At 33.6% G+C, this 14,805-nt stretch overlaps 1 protein-coding gene across 1 annotated transcript; it reads right to left on the minus strand.

Moving 5' to 3' along the window:
- Positions 1-3,798: 3,798 nt before the first annotated feature.
- LOC140009975 (uncharacterized) lies at positions 3,799-7,668 on the minus strand. Its single transcript, XM_072056326.1, has 6 exons — positions 6,520-7,668; positions 5,387-5,521; positions 4,936-5,210; positions 4,527-4,793; positions 4,344-4,443; positions 3,799-4,161 (listed from the first exon to the last, which is right to left on the minus strand). The coding sequence occupies exons 1-6, from the start codon at positions 7,666-7,668 to the stop codon at positions 3,799-3,801; spliced, it is 2,289 nt and encodes a 762-aa protein (XP_071912427.1).
- Between the last annotated feature and the right edge of the window lie 7,137 nt (positions 7,669-14,805).

The following is a 14,805-nucleotide window of genomic DNA, read 5'->3' on the forward strand; positions in this document are numbered from 1 at the left end:
ACCTCTACGGGCCATACCTGCATAATTCACCATTTATTTGATACCAGGTCCACCACTATATATATATATTTTGGGTGAAGAAAGGGACAAATGTAAACGTTTAAAATTTATTGAAGCAAACACTCTACCTATAGCAGTGCATCAATCTGGGATAATGGATAAAATATACAAGCTAAAATTAATGAACAAGTTATCTTGACTACAGCTTACACTGCAAGCCGAGCTCAAGCATACTTTTATTGAACTAATTTTGAGTTGCAACGAATATTATTGAGTCAATTGTATCAAACTCGGGCAGTTTGCTTCTAATTATATTTGAAAAACCTTTTTGCATATAAATCAGAACTTGAAAACAGCTTTAAGAACTTGATGATTACAGTTGGGTAAATTTGACGAAACCCACAAATCAATTCTCAAAATCCTAATACTATCATCTCTACCAACAAAATGTTCTCACGTCACGAGGTCTGTTCAGGTCATGTAGTTCCATTTGAGAGGTTACTGAAAAGCTCCCATGGAAAGTAAAAACAGAGCAGAACCAAAAGAAGTCCATCATTCATGGGGAAACCCCCTACTTGCTCAAATCAAGCAGTCCAGTACACAATCATTTGCTGGTGAAAAACAAAACTAACAGAATAGGCATTTTAGAGCCCAATATCTACCAAGTACTAGCAAAGACACTTACAATTTTCAACAATCATACTAGAATCTAGAGCCATCATTTTCATTTGTGACTACAAATTTCCTCATAAACAATCAGCACCAACAATTTAGAAGTCCATCATTCATGGGGAAAAAAACTTTGAAAATTTACTCTTTAAAGCTGTAACAGAGAGCAACTGACAATACACAACACTACGTCGCATTCGACAGCTCTCACAAGCCACATTTTCCTAACCTGACAAGAAAGAAGAATAGATAGCATCTTTACCAGGCATTTGACCTATGCAACTAGAAATGTGCTTCTCAGAAATGGAGAAGGAGCTTGTCAGAAATGGGAATCGAACAACCTAAAAGCTAAATCTGACAAGAAATGGAGAAGGTGTGCAAGAACATGTCTACCATGCAATGCAAAATTAGACACAAAATACTGAAATTACCTCAAACTATGGCTTGAATCCCTAACTTCTCGGTTTACCCAAGCTTCAAGATCTGAACTCCAGCTTTCACCCAAGCTTTGAAGCCCTAATTTTTTATTTCTTGCCACCAAGCCAATGCAATAGCCGAATTAGGAATTTTCAAGGTGCGAGCTCAACAAAGTTACCCAAATGGGTGCGAGTTCATGGACGGGTTTACCCAAATTGGTGGTGCGAGCTTGAAACAGAGAGAGAGGACAAAGGGAGAGGACAACGAGAGAGGGAGAAGATGTCTGAAATAAAGGCGGTACTAATGACGCCAAAGTAAATTAGTCAAGCGTCTTGAATTTTTCAATTTGCTGCGCTACTAATGACAATTTTAGTGTGTTTGGGCAAAATTTTGTTAAAGCTATATAACAACTAGAAATATAACAACTAAAAATTTTGTTAAAGCTATATACAATATAATATAACAACTAAAAATTTTGTTAAAGCTATATAACAACTGAAAATATAACAACTAAAAATTTTGTTAAAGCTATACACAATATAATATAACAACTAAAAATATAACAATTAAAAATTTTGTGAAGCTAACAAAAAACATTCTTTTAATCAAAATGTTTTCGGTACTCAATTTATTTTATGCTGCTAGCAATTATGTACAGCTTGTAGTCTAACAAGCCATTAGAAGGATCGAATTAGTTTATGGAACAAGAAAATGAACTTGTGAATAATACATGAACTTTCCACTGATAAACGTTAGGATTAGAATTGATTGAACATATATATATTTAATGTTTTCAATTCCAAAGCAATTGCCGTTCAACTTTGTGTTAATTAGAAGCTATTAAACACTTAGAAGATCTTAAAATTGAACTTTTCACTCATAAACCTTAGGTTTACACTTAGAATTGATTGAACATATATATATATATATATATTCAATGTTTTCAATTCCAAAGCAATTGCCGTTCAACTTTGTGTTAATTAGAAGCTATTAAACACTTACAAGATCTTAAATTTGAACTTTCCACTAATAAACGTTAGGATTAGTGGAAAGTTTGATGGTTAATCCAAAATTTCGACTAAACCAATTAAACTCGATCAAAGATCAGTTATGGAGTGGACATAATATGCAATAACAATCCAAGTTCGGAATGATCGGTTCGGTTGATTCGATCGTGTCTCCAGTCTTGTTCAATGGTTAATCCAAAAATTCAATTAAACTGAACAAAGATCAGTTATGGAGTGGACATAATATGCAATAACAATCCAAGTTCGGAATGATCGGTTCGGTCGATTCGATCGGTTCGATCGTGTCTCTAGTCTTGTTCAATGGTTAATTCAAAAATTCAATTAAACCAAACAACCTTCAATCAAAGATTAGTTATGGAGAATACATAATATGCAATAACAACGTTTGATCAGTATGATCGGTTTGATCGATTCAATCGTGCTTGATCGGTTCGATCGTGTCTCCAGTCACTTTGATGGTTAATCCAAAATTTCGACTAAACCGATTAAATTCGATCAAAGATCAGTTGGACCGGAAAGTTCTATCGGAATTCACTTTTTGAATTGTTATTTTTTAAAAAATAAATTTTCCATTGTATTAAAAAATTATTTAAGAAATTTAGAGATTAAATTTTCAAATTATTTCTATTGATAAAAAATTAGAGAGGGGTGATTGGGAAAAAAATTGGCCATAATATAATGATTCACTAGATTAATATTACAGCTTACAATTAATGGAATTGCTTATAAAATAATGACCAGTATTTATCCAGCCCATTGGGCTCTTAAAATTAGTAATGGGTTCCTTGGAAAATTGGGCTGTTTTATGTTTGGTCTGAATTGATTTGCAAAAATTGCATTATATCTTACACTCAAAAGTTTAAAAAACAAAACAAAGAAATGATTATTGTAATTATCAAAAATAATAATAACAATTTTGTTAAAACATTTAACGAATCATAATCAAACTTGAAAGTGGATTTAATGGATAGCAATTTCCCATAACACAAAGGCAGATAAAGATTGCACAGAACATTTCAATTGAAGCCATGTATGGTGTACGGGCAGATGCTTGAATAAACACCATGAGCTGCAATTCCGTAAATTTGAAACCATATTTGTCCCTTCAAATTTAGTTGTTGTGTATAATAATCAAACGAACCAAACTCACAAGCTTCCTTCCATTTCAGACCTCGGCCTTCCATTTCAAAACACTTACAAAGCCAAAACACTTACTAACACCTTATATGGGAAACAATGAAACAATGTCCAGGTCCAAATTTCATCTGTTCCATTGTACAATAAATTCTAACGTCTAACTTTCAAAGAACAATACAAGACCAACGAAATGTAGGCAAGTAATTGGCGCTGACCTCAACAAAATTTTAAAAATAATACCAAGTGTTATAAATAAGTTGTACTCCCTGAATTGCAAATTGAAATAAATGACAGCCAGTAGTAGAGCCCTAGCAATTGAAACAGAGAACAAAAGGGCCAGCAAGCTTAGCAACTATAAAAGATACTAAATCAGATTATATTGGGACAAATCAACTTCAATCCCGAGTCCATCCTCACGAACCCAACTAATTTCCTCATTTTCATTCTCAACAACAGGATTGCCAACATCACTTTGCAAATATGTCTCAACATCCATGGTTATGCCCATGTTATATCCAGCTCTTGTAGTGGTAGAGGTAACAACTTGTCAATCCTTATCAGTTGGATCTTCCACATAAAAAACCTGTGATGCTTGTGAAGCGAGTATAAATGGCTCAACATGAGGCCTCACATTTGCAAAATTGACTACAGTAAACCCATCAGCATCTTGTTTCATTCTCGAACCATTTGATATCCAATCACATTCGAATAACACCACCCGACGACCTCCGTAAATTAATTCAATCATATTTTTCAAGACGCCGAAGTAAACTAGTTCACTCAAAACTGGATTTTGATCCCTTATACTTGCAAAACTGGATGTTGTTGCATTGACTGTAACACCACTATTCTGCGTTTTTCTTTTCTTCTCAATTTCGTTGGTGTGAAACCGAAATCCATTAACAACGTACTTGTCATGTTAGATTCCAACAACATCTGGACCTTTAGCAAGGAACCTCAAGTCTCTCAACACCGAAACATTTTGAGGAAGTTCTACTTGTCAATCTGTAAAAAAAAAAAAAAAAAAGAAGATGAAACTATATTTAAAGTCCTACAATTCAAATTGTACTTAATATTCAGAATTTTACTTACATGTTCAGCAAACCAACAAGCAAAATTTTTGCTGTGCAAGCGCTCTTTTAGATGTTGTGGAACTTGAGGATGTCCTTCTTCTATCAATCTACGATGCTGCCTAGAAGTACATGAGTCAAAATTGTAATCATACATTGAATTCTACAATAAAATTTTAATGCATCAAGTTGTAGTTGAACTTACTCTATGTAAGGTGTGACAGCATCACAGTTAAATAAAATATACTGATGTGCTTTACTCAAGATATGAGCATCAAAGACTGTTGGCTTGCCCCTCCCTAAAGGATGTCCTGATTCAGAGAATATATCTAAACCCTCTTCAATTTCCTTATGTACTTCTTCATTTCTGCTTGGACGATTGAATTTTGTCTCAACATAGTCCGCAAGATACAACGAGCAAAAGTTTATGCATTCCTTTGCCAAGTAGCCTTGAGCAATCGAATCTTCAGGCCTACTTTTATTTCGAACATAAGATTTTAATGTTCCTAAGTATCTAAAGTATCATCATTCCAAACTCTCTGTTTAGTTCCACAAATCAAAGAAAGAAAAAAAGTAATAAACATTTAAGGCATAATTAGAATTACAAGCAGTACCTCTCTACAGGATACATCCAACGATAATACACCGGGCCACCTAATTTCACTTCAGTTGCCAAATGAATAGTTAAATGCACCATGACATTGAAGAATGTTTGTGGAAAGCATTTCTCAAGATCGCAGAGTATAACGGCAATTTCACTTTCCAAACGAACCACATCTTGAGGACAAATAACTTTAGAACAAAGCTGCCTGAAGTATCTACTCAATCGAATCAAAGGATAGCGCACTGATTTTGGCAAAGGCTTTCTCAAAGCTATAGGCATCAATTGCTGCATTAGGATATGATTATCATGACTTTTAAGCCCCGAATTTTTGGTGGTTTTACTCGAACGCATCTTGAGACGTTAGCTACATAACCATTTGGAACTTTCACTTTTTTTAGCACATTGCAAAACATAGTTTTCTATTTTTTATCCATTACAAAGGAAGATGGAGGTAAGTACACCTTTCCAGGTTCTGTCTCAATAGGATGCAGCTCTTTTCTTATTTCCATTTCTCTCAAATCACGGCGGGAATTATAATGGTCCTTTGTTTTATCCTCAATTTCCAGCAATGTCCCCCAAATGTTTTCACAAACATTCTTCTCAATGTGCATGAAGTCAAGATTATGGCTTAAAACATTATCTTTCCAATATGGCAAGTCAAAGAAAATACTTCTCTTTTTCCAATTAAAAGGCAGCTTCGGATTACCTTTTACCAGCTTTCCAAATTTAATTTGCAAGTCTCCCAATTCACTCACAATCATATCAGGGGCGGATTTAAAGGGGGGGCACTGGGGGCACGGGCCCCCACTGCCCCCCTTAAATTCCTATAATACATATACAATTTTGACATAATTTTAAATGTGCCCCCAGAATTTTTTTTAGAAAAAATGTGAAAGAATGGGTCACAAAATTTATATCATTCACTTTCCTCCTCTAGTCCTCATTTTTCTCCCAACAGGGCCAAGTACCAATTATATCAGTCATTCCTTTTGGTCACCACTCCCCAAGTTCCCTTTACTCCTGTGGTCCTCCATTTCCCTTCACAACCGGCTCCTCTTCTTCCACACCCAAGCCAACTACTCTTTCTTTTTATCACTTCATCCAATTATCATTTACTTCCTTTGTCCCCACTCCCCAATTTTCCTTTCCTCCTCTGGCTCGCGGTTGTCCCCACTCCCCAACATACATACGAGAGCCACTTTTTCTTCCACAACCAAAGCTTGTTACTCTTTCTGTTGATCACTTCATCCGATTTAGAGATTGCACCAGAATCAATTGATCTTCTAGGACATGGGTCCGCCACATTTTGCAGCTCTTTTTACCAACTTTAGGAGACCATCAAAATCAGGTTCTAAACAATTACTTCTTATTATTATTATTTTAAATTTTTTTGCAAATATATTTCTAGAGCATGAGACTATTACTGTTTTAAAGAAATTTGAAAATTGATTAGTTAATGTAATAACTAATAAATGGGTTATTTGATAAATATTTTAACTTGTGAAATGGTGATTTTATGCATGAGACTTTTTTTTTGCTTAAAAAAATTAGAAAAAAAGTAGATAAAAAATTTTAGTGTTATTTTTGCCCTCACAAAGATTTTTTTCTGGCTCCGCCCCTGAATCATATCCCCAGTTTGCAAAGTTGGTCGCTTTCCATATTCTTTTTGGGATGCATCATAAGTTTGAATGCTAAAATCCCACAATTCGGTCAATTCTTTAACTAGAGGCTGTAGATAAATATCAATATTATTCCCAAAAGAGGATGGTCCGGGTATTAACAAGGACAACATGAAGTACGGTTGCTTCATACACATCCACAGAGGTAAGTTATATGGTATTAAAACCACAGGCCAAGTACTGTGTGTAGAACTCATATTGTTGAATGGATTAAACCCGTCAGATGCCAACCCGAATCTAACATTTCGACAATCCTTAGCAAATTCTGGATGTAGATGGTCAAAAGTTTGCCAAGCTGGAGAATCAGCTAGATGTCTCATACAACCATCTTTTGTACGTTTTTCCTCATGCCATCTCATTTGAGATGCAATTTTAGAAGACATAAATAGTCTTTGTAATCTAGCTTTTAAGGGAAAATGCCACAACACTTTTTGAGAAATTTTTCTTTTTTCACCAGTTGGATCATTTTCTGAAGCAACCCACCTAAGCTTGTTACATGTTTCGCATGAAGTTCTTTTTTTAGCACTACCCCAATAAAGAGAACAATCATTAGGACATGCATTGATCTTTTCATAACCCAACCCCAATGTATTCATCAATTTCTCAGCCTCATAGTAAGAAGAAGGCAAATTAGTCATGGCCTCTGGAAATGCTTCTCTCAACAGCTCAACAAGCATATTAAAAATCTTGTTACTCATCTTACCAAGGCATTTTAGGTGAAGCAAACGAATAATGAAAGACAACTTCGGGAAATTTTTGCAACCACTGTACAAATCCTGTTGAGAATCATCAATCAATTTGTAAAATTTTTCAACCTCTGAAACAGGAAAGTCCCCTTCTCTATTCAATTCATTTGTTCCATGTGGTATCCCAAATACATCATGGACCAAGTCTTGCATGTCATTAGTCCCATTTGAAACCCCAATTGATGTATTTTCAGAATTAAATGTGGCTTCATTGTAGTTTGAAAGTTCTCCATGTGCTATCCAATTATTATAACCCTTGATAAAGCCTACCACTTTCAAATGATCATATGCTTCCATTTTAGTCACACAAACACCCATGCCGCAATTTTTGCAAGGACACAAAATCATTCCGTCACAACTTGATCTAGAAAATGCAAAATTTAGAAACATTTGAAGTCCTGCCTTATACTTTTCACTTGTTCTTGGAAAATCCATCCAACTTTTATCCATACTTTTAATATAAATAAATGTCCTCCAACAAGCTTCCAACGGCATGAAAACAACAACTACACATTAGTACTAAATCAAGCAGTCTCTAATTGCAAGTTCAAGAATTTACAGTCTCCTAAATCAAGCAGCCCAGCAAATAAAGGAAATCAACAAAATGCACAATTTCTCAACAATCTGTCAAAACAGAAATTGCAGGAAAGCGATTAGAAATTTTATTTACCTAATAACAGGACAAAGCTCTTCGTACCAACTCCTGCGCTCGCGTCTTCGCAAAATTCCTAAGTTCAATCTGAAATGTCAAAGGTTAAACAAACATATGACCGTGAAGACTAAAGCTGAATTTCAAGACTCTTACTAAATTTCCATCAAAGTATACATATATCTGTCACAGTCATAATCTCTCACAGTCATGTCTTAATGGACTAGTTTCCAAGTTATGGGAGTTTGATGCATGAAAGTATACACATTGACATAATTGTAACTCAAAGAAGCTTGAATTAGGTTGACAGGGACAAATGCACGGTGACTGTTAATAAGGTTTTGATTGATTAATTTATTGAAGTTAGATGACCAATGGGGTTAGATTTCAGCCATCAACCTCACTTCGCTCTCAGCTTGTTGTCTTGCTTGGCTGTATCAATGTGACAGATTATTTAATATCTACTGGCTGTATCAGTGTGCATAGAAACAGAAACCAATAATGTTGCTTAGCATTAGATCCAAAGAAAAAAGGAAACCAAGAAACCTCTACACTAGCTGACTAAATTTAAGCCAACTAAAACTTGAAAAAAAACATATATCACAAGAACATGGTAAGAGGTTCTTTTCACATTTGGATAAATGTTGCTGCGCAAAATCAAGAATGAAGAAAAATATGAACATAGTTGCTTAAAGAGAACTTCAATTATAACTAAGTTTCATAGATTAACATTAAAAGAGATTCAGAGAAAATAATGAAAAACAGGGGGGGATTGACATTTTATCGAACAGGTTATGGGCAACAGGTTCATTGTGTTTACCACTTTCTTTTGGAACAACATATGCCTGAAGTATCTTCCCGCTTTCCCAATGTAGAACTCCAATCTTCTAACTTTTACTCCTTGCCTGCCCTTCCAGATGTCTTAGCCGAGGGACAACAGTTGATGTTAGAAAAGATGAAGATGGTTTTCAAGGTGCTTGGATTCCTACAACTTTCTTTTGGCCGAGATATAGCTTGTTTGCGGAGAGGTGAGAGAGATGAGAAGAAGAAAATTTTGGCCGACACATATAGCTTGTTTGCAGGCAGAATGAAACTTCAAAGTATTTCACCAAGTGTTTCACCAAGTATTTCACCAAAGTGTTTTAGATTTTGCCGGCAAAATGTTTTGGCAAATTTTCACCAAGTTTTGGCAAAATAAAACGACGTCGTTTTGTGTCTTTTTTTTTTTTTTTGGTCATCTCACATTTTTCCGAGTATCATGATAAGTAGTCTAAAGGCACATTATTAATTTTATATCAGATAAAATAAAAAAATTTATAGTACATATTATTGAGTTGATTAATAAGTGTCATGATAGGATTACTATAATAACACAAACCAGAAAGTGTCCTTATAGGAATGTCAGGAAAGGCTATTTTTGTTGTAGTGAAAGTACAAATTAAGGGAAAAATGCAACAAAATTATGGTGAAAATCTTTATATAATACAACATAAAATTTCAGGCGAAGCCAAGTCTTGATTATATATGCTTGAACTTGATATTTTGACAAGCCAAACTATGTTTTTCGTGAACATACATCTGAAATTTTAAGTTAAACTCAATTAGTTTCTTTCAAAAAATTATTAAACATAAGCCAAATTCAAACCGTTTTTTTAAATATTCGAATCAATCCTAAATATAATTCTGTCCGACTCGTTGAGTTTTGTTTTCAACCCTACTTGTGGACATTATTGCTGAAACTTGAAAGACTTCCACTAGACTAGGTTCCCCTTCTTCATTGCACTGGGAGAAATTTCTCCATTACACCAGAATATCACCATTCACAATGTAGAATCAACACCAGAATAACACCAGAAATTTCCCCTTCTTCATTGTTTTTGAAAATACTCTATAGAATCAACACCGTTCACAATGTATGCCATCACTCATTCTAGTTATACACAAAAGTTAAAATCAAATTGATTAAGGTTTGCCGTTTAAGTAACCTTTAAGAATTTGTCATGGTTTTGATCTAATTTTCACCCTTCAAAATTTTATTGCAAATTCTATGGAAATTGTTCTCAAATGGATTTCATTTTTAAATATGGATCTACTCACCAACAAAAAAGGGAAAAAGAGTGACACAATCCGATGGTTTTTAAAATTAGAAATAAACGTAAATTAATAGGAGGAGAACATTCATGGAGAGGAGCCCATTCCGACTTCCTTAATTATTGGCTAAGTCCAACATTTAAAAAATTCTTATATCAAACTAGTTTTGTACCCGTTCGTTGAACGGGAATCGTCGAAAAATAATAAACTTTAGTCAATTTATAAAAATGTCGATATAAAATACATATTTAATGTATAATCTATTATAACTTGTCTTAAGTATATTACTATGTGCGCATTGTAATGTAAAGTATTCTTATAATATAAATTTGAACATCTAATTCAGTAAATAATAATTCAAAAATAGAAAAAATAACATTCAACAATACCATAACATTCAAAAACTTGAAAATAAATAAAAAGTGCAGTAAATAGTATCAAATAATATTCTACTATTCAGAAACTTGTTTTTGTTTTTTTCTGTTTGAACATTCTCCTCGATTTGTCCGTGTAAATCAACATTTATTGATTTTCTATTATCACTGCATGATAGCAAAGTAGGATAACTAAGTATAAAAAAAATAAATGATTTATCGCATTCAAGTTTGTGTATAACAATACGTAAAGATTATAATTAAGTAAACGGCCAGAGTCTTTTAATTAACTAATGAATTTGCAGATATATCTAATAAAGATATTTATGTCTCTTGTATTTATATCGCATTACTTTCCAGTGCCTTTTGTTTTTGGTTGTTTTTCCTGAAGGCAAATTAACAAACATCGTAGTATATGATCACAAAAATCAATTAACAAACATGTTAGAAAAAATCCTACAAAAATAACGATGAAAGTACTTATTTAAATCCTATGTCTTCATACAAAACAAATAAAAAATAAAACAAAAAAAAAACAAAATTCAAGAAATGTTACTAAACTCTTACAATTGAAGATCAACATGCCTTTAAAAAAATATATATATATATATTGAAAAAAGATGTACCTGATAATCAAGAGGAGTGGAAACCCAAAATCGATACTTTAATATGCCAACCGCTTGCACTGGAAATACCTAACCATGAATTTGATGCTTGAAATCAATATATTAGAGGCTATATGTAGTGTAGACATAGGAAATAAGAATTGATAAGAATACAAAGAGATATTGATAAGAACATTAAAAGTATGTTTATCTTAATTTAAGTTGCTTAAAGTACGTAACTTTGGGTAGGAAATAAGAATCCTATAATATTAAGAATTCTTATAGGAAATAAAACCATAATCGTCCAAATAATTTTGGGTAGGAAATAAGACCTTATATGACCCGTACTATGCACGTATATAAACCTGTACGTAATAAATTTACAAATGCATTATCAAGATAGATTTTACCGACCTTAAAAGACCACCTCCACTATATTGAGTCCTTTAAGTGCATGGACTCCTATGATGTGGGTCCACACACGAAATGCTCCCCACCATCTGGGTAGAGATGTATTGTGATTAAGGAATTATTAGCAGAAATATATTTAAAAAAAAAAGACGGGCTGAGGACATTATGGACGGAGGCCTTTCTCTTGGATTGGAGGACACTACGGACGGAGGGTCGGATAGGGGCCTTCGGGGTGCAAAACTTCAACAAATATCTAATGTTTTATCTCATCTTTCTTTAGCTATGATAATGAGATTTTATTTCTTTGGTTGATGACACTCCATTTTCTTTATGGATTTTTCCAGAATTTTTCAATCAGATGAAATGCCATTTCTCTTTGTACATCAATTATGCATGGGGACTGTGAGTCTTGTAAAAACTTTCTCGGGCTAACTTTCTTTAATTTTCATGTCTAGATTGTTTGTATGTTGTTCTATATATGGGTAGATTATCTTAAAATAAAAAGGATCTATGATGAAACTGTTAAAAAAAAAAAGAATAGGACACTATAAAAAAAATATTATCATTTATTCCTATATATCTAATAGAGGAGATTTATGTCTCTTTTATTTATATTGCATTGCTTTCCAGTTCCTTTTTTGGGTAGGAAATAAGAATCATATAATATTAAGAATTTTTATAGGAAATAAGAATTGATATATATCCAAACAAAAAAGGAGCAAGCCACGTAGGAAACTACTTGCCATCTCGTTAAGCCACGTAAGAAAGAGAAAATATGAAGGGATAAGTATGAGAATACGACTTTATTATATATATATATATATATATATATATATGATAATTGATAGGGTTATTATCACTTCACCCCCTTAACGTTTGGTACTACTATCAATTTTCCCATTAAAATTAGTTTTTAGTCACTTTACCCCCAAGACTAACGGTCAAACTTAACGGAGTTTGTTAATTAAAGTGAAAAGACATATTTAACCCTTAAAATTATTATCACTTTACCCCCATAAAATATAGTCTCATTATCAATTTACCCCCTAGAGTTATTTTTTAGGCAATTTATCCTACCATTAAACCAACTTAGCAAGTTAAAAAACTTTACAAGAAAATACCCTCCTCTTTGCATAATAAAAATAATAAAAAAATTTAGAGTGACTCTTCTCTTTTTTAGTATAAAAAAAGTCAAAATATTAATTTTTTTCTTCTTGGCAATCTATTTAATATTGAAAAAAAATAGAAAGATGGGGAGAGGGAAGGGGGTGTGGGAGAGAGAGAGCTCAATTCTTTTTTTAAAAAATTACAAATAAGAAAGAATTAAATACTTTTATTATTTTAAAATTATTTCACTTTTTTGTTTACCACCAAATTCCAATTCTAATCCCGACAACCTTAAAGTAATACAATAATGTTAGACTTTTCTTTATTTATTTTTTTTTTGCAAAATCTAATTTTTGTCTCCTTCTTTTCTATCTCCTTTTCTTTTTCTAGTATTAATAAGTGTGAAAAAAGAAATTTGAGAAAACCCTTTTATTTTTATGTTTTTCGATCTCTTAAAGTAAAAAAAAGGAAGAATAACCATTCCAACTTTTTATTTTTAATTATATATAAAAAAGGGTAAATATATTTAAAATTTTTTGACCATACTAGTTAGATTAATGATGAGGTAAAATATCTAAAAAATGATGTTAGGAACTAAAGTGATTGTATCACTATAATCCAAACGAATAAAGTGATAATAACAATGTAGTAATGCAATAAAATAAAAGGGTATTTTTGTCCAAAATTTCTTAACATGTTGAGTTGAATTATTTATGGGGGTAAAGTGACTAAAAGATAACATTAGAGAGTAAACTGATAGTAGTGATATAGTTTAAGGGGGTAAAGTGATACGAGACGCGGAAGCTACTTCGGATCTAGAGGAACACGATGAAGATTTGACGGAGTTGAACCCGAACTTGGACCACTCAAGAACAGATTTAACGGTAGAGGACGCCACAATCAAGTATGTGTGCTTGATTGATAAGTCAAGAACAGACTAGGATCAACTCTAGGATGTTCAACTTAGCTTTTACAAGCTAAGGGAATTTCCCACAAGGAATGGACGAAATTCTGGAAATTTTATTCAATACTCCCCCGTACGGCTCAGCGAGGGTACTTAACTGCGGCTCAGCCCGCCGTTTGGAGCTTGAACACTCGCATCTTCAATTGTAAGCAGCATTTTAGTTGTCGTGCAAGGATATTCCAACTCAATTCCTTCAATGCCCGGTTTCTCTTGGGTTTGGATGGCACGTACCAAGGCTTGGAGGGACTCCTTGAATCTCTTAGCTCGTGCTCGTGTCACTGGGCCTTGGGGCACCTTCACAGGGTTTACTTGTACACTTTGGGCCTCGTGCTCAACCGCATCATAAAGTAATAATTATCCTAATTGATATGGCTGCACATTATTTGGGTCAATTACTTTATTGGGGAAGACAAGTCCCCCCACATTAATATCTAATTCATTTCCCAACCAACCCCAGCAACCCCACCCTCCAAAAAAAAAAAAGGTGGTATACTCTGATGCCACAACCACCAGCCGTGGCCACCACCAATGCATTAAAGCTTATCTCCCCACCAATTTACTACAATTAAATGTGGCCTTGTTTAAAAAATTCAGGTGGGTGCGTAGTGCGCCCGTCTGATCCGGTGGTGGTTCAGTCCCCTCCGAGTTACTCTAGGATCTCTTCAGACCCTCCCCCTCCCCCTCCCCATAGTGTAGGAAACTATCGTATCGACCAAAAAAAAGAAAGTATACTCTAAAGCCACCACTCTTTAAGGATGGCAATTTTAAGTAAAAGAAGAAATGCAACATTCTAGTCTAGATTAAATTAAAAAAAAAAGATTACTTGCTAATATTGAAGCAAGTTTTATAATTTTTAATATAAAAAGAAGGAATTTTATTACTAAGATTACTAGAAATCATCCAACAGAAAATGATTGACAAAAGTTGGAAGAAAATTCCAAAGGAATTCAACATAATCAGATGATTTGGCATAAGGAACTAATCCATGAGTAACTTTGCTTACACCCAATTTACATCAATAGAGCTATGATTTGGCATAATGAGCCAATCCACGAGCAATTTTGTTTGCACCCAATTTAGATCAATAGAACTATGATCTGATAACCTATTCTAATATCATTAATCAAAGGTTCGGTAGCATCCTCAGAAGAGGGCACATTTTGAATGATTCCCAGTGCATCACCTTCGAGAATAAATTGGGAGATGAACAAGTTTTTAGCCATAAAGATAGCTTTCTTAGCAGCAATTGCCTTA

The sequence above is a fragment of the Coffea arabica genome, chromosome 6e (genome assembly GCF_036785885.1).
Source record: "Coffea arabica cultivar ET-39 chromosome 6e, Coffea Arabica ET-39 HiFi, whole genome shotgun sequence".
NCBI classification, from domain to species: Eukaryota; Viridiplantae; Streptophyta; class Magnoliopsida; order Gentianales; family Rubiaceae; genus Coffea; species Coffea arabica.